We start from the raw sequence: 16,093 nt of genomic DNA, 5'->3' as shown, positions 1-16,093 counted from the left end.
CCAATGGTTAAGAAGATCAGGAGCTGTGTCCATCAATGAACATCAGAGAAATGGGTTTTACGGCAAGTCAAAAATCCAATTTTTCTCATTAAATCTGGCACAGAACAATTCTTCATTATTTTTATACACTTCTGATTGCCTGCACTGTAGTATGGCTTTAATAGTTGGCATATGTTTTCAGCTGCAGTTTATAAAATTATGTTAGAGAGGAGGTCCACTAAAAGTGACCCTGCAGTTTTAGGTAAATTCTCCAGAACAATTAATCTGACTTCTTATACCTCTTTGAGACTCCAGCAATAACATTTCACTTCCACAGTGCGTGGGCACTTTGGAGCTCCTACCTACCTCCTGGGGGGTGTTACCACTTCTCTTGTTGTACTTTCTTTGATCAACAATAAATTCAAATCTAACGTGAAAAACAAGAATCTCCTCATAATTGCGGCGACAGGTGTATTTACTAGAGAACTCAAGCACAGAGATCATATTTTAGAGAAATAAGAAGCCCTAGTTTTCTCTCTTAAAGTAGAACTAAAGGCAAAACCTTTTTTCCATTTTGGATAGAGTAAGGGGTGAGTCCATTTTTAGATATTTTGCTTCACTTCTTGTCCCATATCCAAAACAGGAAGTGAGAGGAAATGTTTCCAAAGCGAGGGAATCCCTGGTTGTCACTGGAACTTGTACACCCATAGGAAGATTTCTTCTGTATTCCTGTTCTGGGGACAACCTAAAATTTGTGATTTTCTTTTCTTTTTCCTTTCAGGGATAATGGTGTACACGACAAATAAAGTTGGAGAAATTCCCTAAATGGGGGAACAGATAGCAGCAATAAAAACCTGACAGGAGGTTTAATCCCTCTCTGCTCTATCTAAAATTAAAAAAATAAATAAATAAACATTTGCCGTTAGTTATACTTCAAGTATTTATCAAAACCTAAACACCTGAAAATCTGTTTTGAGGGGACCAAGCTTGTCTGATGACAGATCTGTCTCAAATTCTGACTTCTGCTTCCAATGCCTTAAGTATTAACATCATTCCAAAGACTGTGATACACTGAATTTTTGCTGGTATTCATCATTCATTATTCACAAGATATGATTGGCTAGATCAAGTGCCCATGCTGAAAGAGTCACTACATTTCTGAACCATGCAGACAATGTTGCGCTGTTGTCTATTTCCTTAAAGTGTAAACCTCCATTTACAGTTTTAATGACAACTGACATTCAATTTTTTTTTTTTTTTTTTTTTAGTTTTTTTCCTTTTTTGTTTTTTTCAGCATGAAAGCAAATAACTTCCAAACCTCAAAAAGAGCATTAATACTACAAAATATCAGCATGACAATCTTGAATTCAATAAAGTAGTAAAAGTGCAAAAATATGTCACAAAAATGGAGGAAACCAGTTAAGAAATGGCACCATCCTGAATTGGGGAAGCCATTTTGTCAAAGCCCTCAGGAGAATCCGAGTGTTTTTGTCAAGTTCTGTCACTGCAAACTGTTCTCTCCTTTCCATGGCTAGAGCAGCCAGATCGCATACAAAACAAGAATAGAAATTCTGTACATGGCCCTTGTAAGTTTAGAACAGGAGGCATTCATCTCTTCATTGTCGCCATAAAAAATATTTGATTGTAGCAAAGTTTATGTGCTGTACTTTTTAATAGTAAACTCCACTTCAGTATGCAAGGAAACTTAGAATTTGTTATCGTTTTTGGTTTCCATTGATAAAATTTAAAAAATATGGTCCCGCTGGATTTGAATGGCTTACATATAAAATAAAAGATTTAAAATTGTTATCTAGACAGAGAGAAAAAAAAAACATTTTGAAAAGCTTTCACTCACATGCAGTTCTCTCTTCTTGCACAATTCAAGTTGACTCTTACATATAGGCAGTGTTTGTAGTAACTGTGCTGCTTGTCATCCCTTAAAGGAATCCCACTGCTCCGTTCAAAAACTCTGAGGTTTCAGCCTGTCACAATATGTACCAGCGGAAAGTATTAAATCATGCAATACTTATTGGTACCAGCTTAGAACCCAACATACCAGCTATAGAAGAAGTAGGGGCCTCAAACATTTCTTTCACCAAGATCTGAAGAGGCAGACAGCTCAAGACTTCTGCCTGGTGCTGCTGTGTGTCTGTCTGGAGCTGCCTCGTGAAGACGTGTGACATTTAGCTTTGGTGGCTGAAACAGGTGGGTCGAGATTTAGAGAGGGACTAGAACGTGATTTTTTTAGTCCATCCTCATCGTTTTCTGCTGAGTCAAATAAACTGTTTTCAAAAGCTTCCAAATCTTCCGTACCCGCCTTCAATTTGGCTCGAAGAAGCATGGCGTAAGTACCGTAACGAGATTTCTGTGCAAAAAAAAAAAAATATTTATAATACATACAAGAGGCTAAAAGATTTATTTTGTAACCCGTTGACAAGATAAAGGTGTACCTTTATTAAACAGAAGCTTTCTCTCAGTTCAGTTCTCGGCAGAAAATTATCTTTGCAGCCAGATTATAAAGCTGAAAACGTCTGTTCTCAGAGGGAGAACAAATGAGAATTTTTTCCTCTAAAAACAGCTGACCAGAGTAAAAGGGGATGGGCTGCCTGTAATCGCATGAGATTTTGTAAGATTACAATGCAGCCGAGATTAAAAAAATGAAACCAAAATTTAAAAAAATATGTAATTACATGGAAGATAATATGCATTATGCACCATGTGTAGATAACTACATACCATTATGTATGTTAGTACACCCCTCACATTTTTGTAAATATTTTTTTTTTTTTCCCTAAGTATTTTTATTGAAAAATTCAGAGAACAGCGTACAAAGAAAAAAAAAAAAAAAAACAGCCAGTACAGAAGGCGTCAAGTCATCAATAACAATAGCACGGTGACAAAGTATAGTAAAGCATTCAACTTGTGTAGAACAAACACAAAACAAAACAAAAAAAAAAGGAAGACCAGCAAACTTGGGCATGGTTATACATCCAAGCGATGGAGACAACATACACGATGTAGCAAGCCAAGATATCAAGGATCGTAAATGGTGGTAGGGTTGCAGAGTAGAGGCCCCCACAGCCAACCTACTGAATAACGAGTAACAGGATTTATGTGCCACAGCGGCACCATCAAAAAGTAAAGGTCAGCCAGGTTGATCGAGTACTTTGGAGAAATACGATCGCTATGAAGCGGTGTGCCTAGAATGTGGGAGGATCAGACTTTGGAGTAGCCTGCAAAGTATAACATAAGCCCAAGGATGAGTCACAGGAGAAACATAAAAGAGAGAAGAAAGAAGAGTAAGAGAGTTAAAGAGAATCTGCAGATGTAGACATGGACAAAGAAGAAAAGAGAGAAGGAGGAAGGGAGGTTAAAAAAAAAAAAAAAGGGGGGGGGAAGGGGGGAGGAGGAGGGTTAACGCAGGAGGTAGGATTGGTAAGTAAATATTTTATTATATCTTTTCACGTGACAACACTGAAGAAATTACACTTTGCTACAATGTAAAGTAGTGAGTGTACAGCTTGTATAACCGTGTAAATTTGCTGTCCCCTCAAAATAACTCAAAACACAGCCATTAATGACTAAACCGCTGGCAATAAAAGTGGGTACACCCCAAAGTGAAAATGTACAAATTGGGCCCAATTAGCCATTTTCCCTCCCCTGTGTCATGTGAGTTGTTAGTGTTACAAGGTCTCAGGTGTGAATGGAGAGCAGGCGTGTTAGATTTGGTGTCATCGAGCTCTCATACTGATCACTGGAAGTTCAACATGGCACCTCATGGCAAAGAACTCTCTGAGGATCTGAAAAAAAGAATTGTTGCTCTACATGAAGATGTCTTAGGCTTTAATAAGATTGACAAGACCCTGAAACTGAGCTGCTGCACGGTGGCCAAGACCATACAACGGTTTAACAGGACAGGTTCCACTCAGAACAGGCCTCGTCATGGTTGACCACAGAAGTTGAGTGCACGTGCTCAGTGTCATATCCAGAGGTTGTCTTTGGGAAATAGAGGTATGAGTGCTGCCAGCATTGCTGCAGAGGTTGAAGGGGTGGGGGGTGGGGGGGGTCAGCCTGTCAGTGCTCAGACCATTTGCCCCACACTGCATCAAATTAGCCTGCATGGCTGTCTTCCCAGAAGAAAGCCTCTTCTAAAGGTGATGCACAGGAATGCCCAACAGTTTGCTGAAGACAATCAGACTAAAGGCCCGTACACACGCACCGATTGTCGGCCGAACGATCGGCCGTCTTTTGTCCGGTGCTGTCGTGTAGGTTGAAAAGTGCTAAAGACTGCACACAAATTTTGTCGGCCAACAACAACCGACTGCAGAAGTGATGTCATGTGATGGTTAACTTTCCGTGTGTTTTTTCTTCTCTGAGCATGCCCAGTCTTGCTCATTTGCTGTTTGTCGGCCGAATTCTGTACTGACTGAGGAACAATCGGCCGTTCTGGTGTTGGCCAACAAAAATTTTAAAGCATGCACATCAGATTCTGTTCGGCCGAAAAGTCGCAGTCGGTTGTCAGAAGCATCATACTAACAAGCCGACAATCGGCCGATCGGACGGTGGCCGAATATTTACGGCCGACAAACGCTACGCGTGTACGGGCCTTTAGGACATGTATTACTGGAACCATGTCCTGTGGTCTGATGAGACCAAGATAAACATATTTGGTGTCAAGCGTGTGTCGCGGAAACCAGGTGAGGAGTACAAAGACAAGTGTGTCTTGCCTACAGTCAAGGATGGTGGTGGGAGAGTCATGTTCTGGGGCTGCATGAGTGCTACTGGCACTGGGGAGCTACAGTTCATTGAGGAAACCATGAATGCCAACATGTACTGTGACATACTGAAGCAGAGCATGATCCCCTTTCTTCGGAGACTGGGCCACAGGGCAGTCTTCCAACATGATAACGACCCAAACACACCTCCAAGACGACCACTGCCTTGCTAAAGAAGCTGAGGGTAAAGGTGATGGACTGGCCAAGCGTGTCTCCAGACCTAAACCATATTGATCATCCTCAAACAGAAGATGGAGGAGCTCAAGGTCTCTAACATCCACCAGCTCTGAGATGTCGTCATGCAGGAGTGGAAGAGGGCTCCAGTGGCAACCTGTGAAGCTCTGATGAACTCCATGCCCAAGAGGGTTAAGGGAAATAAGAGTGGCCACACAAACTATTGACACTTTGGGCCCAATTTGGACATTTTAACTTTGGGGTGTACTCACTTTTGTTGCCAGCGGTTTAGACATTAATTGCTGTGCGTTGAATAATCTTGAGGGGACAGCAAATTTACACTGTTATACAAGCTATACACTCACTACTTTACATTGTAGCAAAGTGACATTTGTTCTGTGTTGTCACATTAAAAGATATAATAAAATATTTACAAAAATGTGAGGGGTGTACTCACTTTTGTGAGATACTGTATATGTAGTTATCTACACACAGTGCATAATGCTTATTATCTTCATGTAAATACATTTTTTTTTTAACTTTGGTTTCATTTTCTAAACTTGGCTGCACTGTAATCTTACAAAACCTCAAAAGAATATAGGCAGCCCACCCCTTTTACTTAGCTCAACTGTTACACAGAGACACATAGACAACTGAATATATATAAATATATATATACACTATATTGTTAAAAGTATAAAAGTATTGGGGTTCCTGCCTTTACACGCACATGAACTTTAATGGGCATCCCAGTCTTAGTCTGTAGGGTTCAATAATGAGTTGGCCCACCCTTTGTGGACAGCTTTGCCAGAAGAGTTGAAGCTGTTATAGCTGCAAAGTTTAGCAGTGTGTTTATGGGAATGTTTGACCATTCTTCCAGAATCGTATTCGTGAGGTCAGGCACTGATGTTGGACCAGAAGGCCTGGCATGCAGTCTCTGCTCTAATTCATCCCAAAGGTGTTCTAACGGGCTGAGGTCATAAAGCAAGGTTCACAAAGACATGGCTGAGTGAGTTTGGGGTGAAGGAACTTGACTGGCCTGCACAGAGTCCAGACCTCAACTCGATAGAACACCATTGTGGGATCAGTGCTTGAACTCACAAATGCGCTCCTGGAAGAATGGTCAAACATTCCCATAGACACATTCCAAAACCTTGTGGACAGCCTTCCCAAAAGAGTTGAAACTGTTATAGCTGCAAAGGGTGGGCCAACTCAATATTGAACCCTACAGGCTAAGACTGGGATGTCATTGAAGTTTTTGTGCTTGTAAAGGCAGGTGTCCAAATACTTTTGACAATATAGTGTGTGTATATATATGTATTTATACATACATACATACATAATCTAGATAGATAGATAGATAGATAGATAGATAGATAGATAGATAGATAGATAGATAGATAGATAGATAGATAGATAGATAGATAGATAGATAGATAGATAGATAGATAGATAGATAGATACTTTTATTATTTATATTAATGTTTAACCCACCATTGCTGATATGTAGGAAGAAAGAAGTGTTCTTCCTCTAATCGCACCAGCTTCTCTCCCAGCTTCTCCACCTCTGAGCTGGAGAATCTGGGACGGAGATATTTCAGAGTAACGGCCAGTAAGATCTTCAGATCTCACATTCATAAACTGGACGTTTGTGACAGAACGGTCATGTACTGTGATGAGACGTCGAGAACGTGTTCTGTGCTCTTCATTTCAGCTTCATAAACTGGTATACAAGAAAGATCAGCCGTGATCATGAGGATCACGGCTTTTCTCTGTTTCATAAACAGACACCAAAATAAGACATTAACCATCATTTTGACATCTTTGACCTTCCTTGCCAGTGGAACATTTAGTCAGCTGCCTGTACAATTGTTCTCAGGGGTCATACTTCCAGATCAAATGGTTAAACAAATTTATTTGGAAGGCACTCTATGAACAGATACATGTAAATTAAGTGTAAATGTACAGTACTTCATTATTTTCTTCTGAGCATCCCATATTTTGTGTTCTAATTAAAGCTCATAACTGATTATTCACAATCGTCAGCTAAAAGTCAATGTGTCCTAGAACAAACATCTTGTACTGGCATCTACTGTAATGTGTGATGAGGAATTCTTGATGCATTTAAGAGCATCCTTCTTTCTTAAGTATACCACTAAGGAATGCTTGTTCCCATATATAGAATGTTAAACAAGGTTGAGCATAAATATGAATAATATGCAAGGGAGTACTAGATCTAATTTAACACGTATTTATTGAAGGAAAAACAAGATCAGGTAGGGAAATACAAACAATGTACATACCTTCCTGCAATTATGAGAAATATCATAATTACAATGATTCCAAGCATTCCAATAAATGAAAATGGTGGCCTACAGTCTATGGCATTATTTTCTGAGCAAGGGCCCTCTTCTTACCGCAGACAACATTACCTCCCAATCAGGGCTGGATTTCCCATTAGGCACTGTAGGCATGTGCCTACAGGCGCCCTTCATAGAGGGGAGCCTGTCTGTACATGGCCAGATCTAGGGCAGTGCTCATCTCCTGTATATCTTTCTCAGATTTATTTTGTTCAGCAGTTTTTGCAAACCTTAGCACAGTGTCCGGTCATTGTATATGATAGGTATACCCCCTCCCTGTATTTTTATTTACGTGTTCAATAAAAACTTTGCGTACTGCAATATTGTTTTTCTTGCGTCCTTTTCTTTTATTATTATTTAAATCATTTGGAATTCCCATCTAAGTTTAAGGGGGGCAGCAGCTGAACTTATTTGTAGTGTCAAGTATTGTTTATTTAATTTCTGGGCATAATCTCTGAGCTCTATGTGTTAAGTTACAGTCTGTTACAAGGTTATGTTTCTGTTACTTTTATCACAAGTGGAGGAAAACCTTTTTCAACTGAAGTGTTTGAGCTAGTGGGTGCTGACTAGCATTCTAATTACTAAGTGCCTTCTGGGCATTTTTTTTTTCCCTCTCGGGCCTGGTGTAGGAGGTGGCCCCATTAGGAGAAATGTTAAGGAAAGCCAAACTGTTAAGGTTCCTGTATAGAGGAGAAGTCAGTGTTACGATTGTTGCTAGTCACAGGTTCCCTTCTGTGCAAGAATTATTTGCTTATCTGCCTTTTGCTGGCAATATATGACTTGAATTTCGGGTGTTTCCTGTTAAACTGGTGGAAATTTGAGTTGCTTAACAAACTTTGATCTCAAAATTGAAGGAGCCGGGTAGGAATTTCTCAGCCAAACAGTGACTGCAGCCAATCAGAAACAACGGCTGCCAGAATACAATAATTGGCAGAGGCTATTCCTCCATTCACGCTGTTTAGAGTGGATGGGGTAATTCATTGATTTCTCCCATTCAGCCCACTGGGCGGAATGTGAGAAATCTTACCATGTATGACTAGCCTTGGCAGTGTAGATTTACTGCCCTCTTACCTTCTGCTGCAGACTGAAATTACCCCAATATGCTGATTAATTTTGTTTACTACAGTTACAACTTTTATGCTCAACACTGGTCCCTTGAAGTGTACTGACTATGCTTACAGATTTGCTGTTGCCTATCCTGGATTTAGGCATACTTATGTTAAGATCAATGATACCTACAGTCACAGTTGACACTGCAAGCTGCTACAGAGAGAGTTAGCCAGGGAACCCCATCATATTTTTGTTACTGAACCCTGTAATTTGTAGCAACACCCCTGACAACACCTGTTAATGATACACATGTTATACAAAATGAATATGTAATATTCAAGGCATGATAAGGCTACATTCACACTAACAGTGAAAACAGGGCGTTTGAGGGGCGTTTTAAACACTCCTTAAATGCCTGCATAGTGCTGTTCACATTATCAAATAATGAAGCGTTAGCATGCGAAAATACACTGGCTGAATTATTCAATTGCTAGTGTCATCATTGTCATCAGTGTCAACATTACTCTCTTACAATAATTCCCAATCTATGCATTAAAAGATTGTGCTACAGTTGTGCAAAGAATATTTGTATCTTGCAATAATCTCTATGTATAGCTAACCTAACACCTGAATGACTTGTGCACTCAACATGCCTGGATCTAGGGAGACAATACTTCATATGATGGCAGAATACCATATTTTATCACACATCTTCTAAAGGGAGAAAATAATAAAAAATTATGATTTTGGTGTTCTACAACATGCATAGTTATATAGGGGTGTATGGAACTCTGCAACCATTAGATTTGTGACTAAATGAAAAGAGATAAGAAATTAGCAGTTGGTGGCAAGTAATTGAAACCTGACCCTTTCTATAGTAGAGGAGGGGGAAAGAGGAGAGTTCATCCCCACTCATGCATACACTTTAAGATAAGGAAGTTAAAGGAAGTCAAAAAAGGAGAATATCGTGTCGCCGTCTAGGTTTAGAAAAAGTGAGTTACATGCCTCGTTATCGAGATTTACACTTTGGCAGTTTGAAAGAGCTATACCAAATTAATTATGTGTAATATGTACCTCAAATTCTAGGTAGTCTTCCTTCTGTTTAAATTCATCCATTTCTTTTCCTTTCACCTTCTTATCTGGAGGAGACGTACGATGTTCTATTAAGCTAGATGACATATTCTTGAACTTAGCTTCATGTGTTTTCACCTGTTCTTCCTAAATATAAAAACAAATCCATTAAACAGTTTGTGATGTAAATCAATGTAATACTTCCTAATCAATATCTTAATATTAAAAAAAAATATTTAAAAAGGGTCATAAAGTTTTGCACAAGATTACAATTTACAACAAACAGTTTCAAATTAAAATACATTTCAATAATATTTTCCCAATAACACCGCCAGCCTGCTTTACAAGCACTGATAAATATTTGTTGAAGATTGTTGCTTTGTTATATAGGACCCATAGAGTGCCATAATAGAACTGTTGTCAGTATTTATGTGAATTAATAAAGGTGAACCATTATGACATTACATGGCTGTAAAGCATTGCAAGCAAACCATGTACTGATAGATCTGCATGAAAAAGGCTGTTTGAAAAGGTGTAAATATGTAGGCTGAAAAGCCCACTTCCTTGTTTTGCATGCGAATGCTAGGTCTGCTAAATTTACATTTGAATCTGTTTGACAAGTAGAAAAGATACCTGTTGATTCTGCCAGAAATATTGTGAGTTGATAACTTCCTATGCTCTTTGCCAGTGTACAAAGAAAAGGTTATGATATGGAGACGAGGGCAGAGTTCTTTTTAATTAATCAGAAATGAAGTAGGCAGGGCTGACACCTCAATCTTAAGAGTTTTAGAGCTCAAAACATGCCGTGTTGTCAGCTCAAACGAGAAGGTAGGCGCACACTATATTTCTGTCATATCAACAATTTGTCATCTCCTAGATCGTAAGCTCTAACTAGCAAGGGCCCTCTGATTTCTCCTGTATTGAATTGTATTGTAACTGTATTGTCTGCCTTCATGTTGTAAAGTGCTGTGCAAACTGTTGGCACTACATAAATCCTGCATTAAAAGAATAATAATCTTCTGTACTTGCAGTGTATTTAAAAGGGACAACTTGGAAAATGTGCATGCATTGCAGGAAGGTAATATATATATATATATATATATATATATATATATTTTTTTTTTTTGCCTCGACATACACTATAAATACCTGGGACAGGCGTGTGAGGGCACTTGGAAGAAGTGGTCGGCTGAATTTCTTATGAGATCCAATTGCAGCTGGAAATGGAGGAGCAGAAAACATGGCTGCCACCACATTAATGCGTGTGATCCATGAATGCATCTGCTCTGTATTTCTGGGGGGAAAAAAACATTTGCAACATTCATCAAATAAAGCTGTCATACATTCTACTGCATCATCAGCCACATATACATTATTTTACTGAATGTTATACATCTGATGGCACTGCCAACAGTGACTACATTTGATAGGATGCAGTCACTGTTCATCTTATAAATTTCCATCTTGTTCAGCCACTTTTATAATCTTTTGTGGAGTCTGCTTGGTTCTTAGGGCCACCCATGGTTCATATTTTGGCAAGATTCAGGTGGAATCATCTGAAATTTGAGACGTCTTTTGGGGCCTCTACTGTCTTCTGTTCTTTTATCTAATAAAAGGACAAAGACACTGACTGCAGAATGCATTATTAGTAAGGAGGATATGGGCGTTTCTGTGAGACAGTAGCTTGGTCTGGGTAGGTGGTGTCAGCAAACACTAGGGAAGCACTCAGGGAGAGAAGCAGCTCTGGGGAAATATGAGGGAAGCACAAGGCGCCTCTAAGTGCAGCACTGACCATTTATTGTAACACAAGGGTTAAAAAAAAAGTTTCCATTCTAATAAGGCAAGGGTCTTCAAACTATGGCCCTCCAGTTGTTCAGGAACTACAATTCCCTTCATGCCTTGTCATGTCTGTGAATGTCAGAGTTTTACAATGCCTCATGGGATGTATAGTTCCGCAACAGCCTGAGGATCCCTGTAATAAAGCATAAAAAAAAGGTTAAAAACACTTACAGGGGTTTCCATTATAATAAGGCATATCACAGAGCCTATCCTTTTAACACCACACTGTCCTATATGGATGTGTGGAGGAGAGCCAGCCTGCAGCTGTCATGTATCCAGGACGACGCCAGCGAGTATGGGAGCAGAGAGACAGTGGTGCGGCCGGGCTTTCGAAAACCATGCTGGAACGCACACAGCCAATGTCGGGTGGTGGTGAATGGTAACGCATTTCGGAGCAGGCATGGCTCCTTCAGCAGATTTACGACCACTGGAAAGCCACTGGTTTATGAGCGCCGGGGATGCGGAGAAAAGGGAGGTGCTAAAAAGCTCAGGAATAGGCTGTGCATGGCTCTTTTGACAGGTCAACACCAACTGGCTGGTGGGTGGCGAGGTAGGAGTAGGAAAGGGAGGTACGAGTGTGAGATGTGCAACGGGCTGACAGATAGTAGCGTGACAATAGCCAGGGGGATGTTTATGATGTGCTCTGGTCGCACATGTAGTTGTGGTGATCGTGGTGAAAATGACAGAATGTGGAGGAGTTTGGAGGGCTTTGAGAGTGTTTAGAAAAGCAATAACAATAGAGATAAAAATAAGGAATAACATAAAATAATAGATAATAAAAATATATAAACGATAAAGATAAGAACAACAATCAGGTTTCTACAAAAGGGAATCTTTAGTATATATATATATATATATATATACACACAGTGCCTTGTGAAAGTATTCGGCCCCCTTGAACTTTTCGTCCTTTTGCCACATTTCAGGCTTCAAACATAAAGATATAAAACGGTAATTTTTTGTGAAGAATCAACAAGTGGGACACAATCATGAAGTGGAACGAAATTTATTGGATATTTCAAACTTTTTTAACAAATAAAAAAACTAAAAAATTGGGCGTGCAAAATTATTCAGCCCCCTTAAGTTAATACTTTGTAGCGCCACCTTTTTCTGCGATTACAGCTGTAAGTCGCTTGGGGTATGTCTCTATCAGTTTTGCACATCGAGAGACTGAAATTTTTGCCCATTCCTCCTTGCAAAACAGCTCGAGCTGAGTGAGGTTGGATGGAGAGCGTTTGTGAACAGCAGTTTTCAGTTCTTTCCACAGATTCTCGATTGGATTCAGGTCTGGACTTTGACTTGGCCATTCTAACACCTGGATATGTTTATTTGTGAACCATTCCATTGTAGATTTTGCTTTATGTTTTGGATCATTGTCTTGTTGGAAGACAAATCTCCGTCCCAGTCTCAGGTCTTTTGCAGACTCCATCAGGTTTTCTTCCAGAATGGTCCTGTATTTGGCTCCATCCATCTTCCCATCAATTTTAACCATCTTCCCTGTCCCTGCTGAAGAAAAGCAGGCCCAAACCATGATGCTGCCACCACCATGTTTGACAGTGAGGATGGTGTGTTCAGGGTGATGAACTGTGTTGCTTTTACGCCAAACATAACGTTTTGCATTGTTGCCAAAAAGTTCAATTTTGGCTTCATCTGACAGAGCACCTTCTTCCACATGTTTGGTGTGTCTCCCAGGTGGCTTGTGGAAAACTTCAAACAACACCACTTTTTATGGATATCTTTAAGAAATGGCTTTCTTCTTGCCACTCTTCCATAAAGGCCAGATTTGTGCAGTATACGACTGATTGTTGTCCTATGGACAGAGTCTCCCACCTCAGCTGTAGATCTCTGCAGTTCATCCGGAGTGATCGTGGGCCTCTTGGCTGCATCTGTGATCAGTCTTCTCCTTGTATGAGCTGAAAGTTTAGAGGGATGGCCAGGTCTTCGTAGATTTGCAGTGGTCTGATACTCCTTCCATTTCAATATTATTGCTTGCACAGTGCTCCTTGGGATGTTTAAAGCTTGGGAAATCTTTTTGTATCCAAACCAGGCTTTAAACTTCTCCACAACAGTATCTCGGACCTGCCTGGTGTGTTCCTTGTTCTTCATGATGCTCTTTGCGCTTTAAACGGACCTCTGAGACTATCACAGTGCAGGTGCATTTATACGGAGAATTGATTACACACAGGTGGATTCTATTTATCATCATTAGTCATTTAGGTCAACATTGGATCATTCAGAGATTCTCACTGAACTTCTGGAGAGAGTTTGCTGCACTGAAAGTAAAGGGGCTGAATAATTTTGCACGCCCAGTTTTTCAGTTTTTTATTTGTTAACAAAGTTTGAAATATCCAATAAATTTCGTTCCACTTCATGATTGTGTCCCACTTGTTGTTGATTCTTCACAAAAAAAATTACAGTTTTATATCTTTATGTTTGAAGCCTGAAATGTGGCAGAAGGTCACAAAGTTCAAGGGGGCCGAATACTTTCGCAAGGCACTATATATATATATATATATATATATATATATATATATATATAAAAAGAGACTATATAAAGTATATATGCAGCAGTATGTTAATGATAGTGGGGAGGCCGAGGAGACAGTGCCTGTCAGTCATCATTGAAGGGCCAACGTAGCATGGTCGGTAGTTATGTAAGCCTATAGTGTACTGTTATTATAGTATGCTTTTCAATTCGAATTCAAATTCATCCCCCCTGGTGACAGAACATCTAAGACATATTTCCAGTAGGTTTCCCTGCAGCAGAAGAGTTGGAATCTCTCTGCCTCGGGGAAGCTGCCAGGGACAGACTCAATGGCCCACACCCTCAGGCCGGTGGTGGATTTGTCGTGGTGTTCGGCATAGTGTCTAGGGACACTGTGTTCATCACCACAACCCCAGTATCCCATACACGTGCGATTAGAGCACATCTTTAACATACATTTGGCTATGTTGCGCTACTATCTGTCAGCCTGCAGCACATCTCACTCCTGTACCTCCCTTGAATGTGCCTACAATGGGGTTGATTTACTAAAACCGGACAGAGCAAAATCTGGTGCAGCTGTGCATGGTAGCCAATCAGTTTCTAACGTCAGCTTGTTCAATTAAACTTTGACCAAAAAAAAACCTCAAAACTGATTGGTTTCTGTGAAGAGCTGCACCAGATGTTGCACTCTCCAGTTTTAGTAAATCAACCCCAAAGTGTCAAAACACATTGCATCTGTCAGAATTAGTTAGAACCATACTAAACATCTAAATCACTGTAGCACTGCCCCCGTGAGGACTGCTAGATATTCACTCTGCGGGTCCCCCTGGTTACCAGCACACAGCTTTAAGCAATGCAATTTCTTACATTCCTCTTGGCTCGGTCTTTTCATTAATCAGTCCAGGGGTATTTGATAATTTTGTTACTTATTTTGAGATGGGGATAGGAGAAGGAAATAGTGGTATACTCCAATTTAACTATTCACAGTATCTTCTCTATGTCACGTTTAGGTATGGAACAGCCAGGCTTGGTGATTCATCCTGCCACATCAGATGAATAGGGATTGAGTCTCTTTTTTTCCTTCAAGACGACTTGAACAATCTCTTATCTTCAGGACACTCTCCCTAGCATTCTTTTTCTGCTGACACCTGTCCACTGATTATCTTATGAGCAGGGGTAGCCCCCCTTAGGTCAGACCCCTTGACACGAGTCCCTGTACTCATGATACTGCAGCCACAGGGTCTCCAGTGTCTCCCCTCTCAGTCAGCTTCCCTGGACCTCTGGGTTCAGCTCCTCTCAACCGCTCCTCTGGCCCTCAGGACAAGCTCCTGGGTCCGCATGGCACCTCTACAGAGGAGGAGGCCGCTGCCCCCTCCCTCCGGGGCTCCGCTCTCCCATGAAAGACCCCGAGCACATGTGCTCCTGGCTTTTTATACAGTATCCCCGCATGCACCAAGTCGACCTGCCCTCTGCCAATCATCAGGATTGTATCAAAGCTATACACCCATTCGTCATGTTTCCTCCCACTATCCAACATCCCTCCCTTTAGGACCAGCGTGAAACACCCTCCAGACTGAATAAATCTCCCACACTGAGCAGACCTCACTAACAGATCATGCTCTCTGGTAGGCAGAGAACAATATAGATTTACCTGCAGCCCCTCTGGTAAGCAGACAGAGCTCAAAACTATACCTTCTCACTAGCACATACCTAGGAGGGTGCCACACCACTAACAAATGTAACTGTATGATTTACCAGAATGAACCAACAAATAAGTGGATTGCAAGGAGCCAGGTAAAGTGGTCTGCACACTTAGGTAAAGTACAGTAATATATCATAGAACCAGATACTGAAAGCATGGATGAGAAGTACAGATCTGAAAATTATTGAAAGTGTTATTAGTACTCACTGAGCCTGAAAGAGGAATACTCTCCAGTCTGCTGTTCGCAGGTAGAAGACATTTGGCCTTTTGTTATAGTCGGATGCTCTTGTAGCCAAAGAATGATGTATGCTGATTGCATTTTTTAAGTCTTCTTCAGAAATAGGCTTTCCTGGTTTATATTCCTCCTAAAATACAGAGAGTACCAGTATTACTGCACCTAAATGTCAAAAGACCACAGAAAATAGATGTCATGCTATGTTAGATTTATGCCTGGAAGGTACATGCACAGCTACTATTTTATCTTAGTTTGAAAGTTAAGGTCACTTCAAGAGAATAAATAAGCAATTAGTAACATTGAGTAGTCCTATTTTTTCAATGCCAGACAGAGGCAATGAAGGAAGAACTTGATAAATCGAGTTCTCCTACAAACTCCTCCATCACCACACCAAACATCCCTACAGAAATTATTAATACAAGG

The 16,093-nt window shown here is 40.4% G+C and overlaps 1 protein-coding gene across 2 annotated transcripts in view; it reads right to left on the bottom strand.

Moving 5' to 3' along the window:
- Nucleotides 1-993: 993 nt before the first annotated feature.
- PSD (pleckstrin and Sec7 domain containing) overlaps nucleotides 994-16,093 on the bottom strand; it is a 543,824-nt gene continuing 528,724 nt past the window's right edge. For both annotated transcript variants that reach the window (XM_082267402.1, XM_082267403.1), the window contains exons 14-17: nucleotides 15,643-15,800; nucleotides 10,559-10,703; nucleotides 9,413-9,556; nucleotides 994-2,344 (exon numbers count right to left, since the gene is read on the bottom strand). In XM_082267402.1, coding sequence (XP_082123528.1) covers nucleotides 2,099-2,344; nucleotides 9,413-9,556; nucleotides 10,559-10,703; nucleotides 15,643-15,800 — 693 coding nt within the window. In that variant the 3' untranslated portion in view covers nucleotides 994-2,098. The remainder of the gene's footprint in view (nucleotides 2,345-9,412; nucleotides 9,557-10,558; nucleotides 10,704-15,642; nucleotides 15,801-16,093) is intronic.

The sequence above is a fragment of the Pelophylax lessonae genome, assembly GCF_965119305.1.
Source record: "Pelophylax lessonae genome assembly, chromosome: 9".
Lineage (NCBI taxonomy): Eukaryota > Metazoa > Chordata > Amphibia > Anura > Ranidae > Pelophylax > Pelophylax lessonae.
The sequence above is the reverse complement of the archived record's forward strand: the minus strand, read 5'-3'. Positions and strand labels throughout refer to the sequence as shown.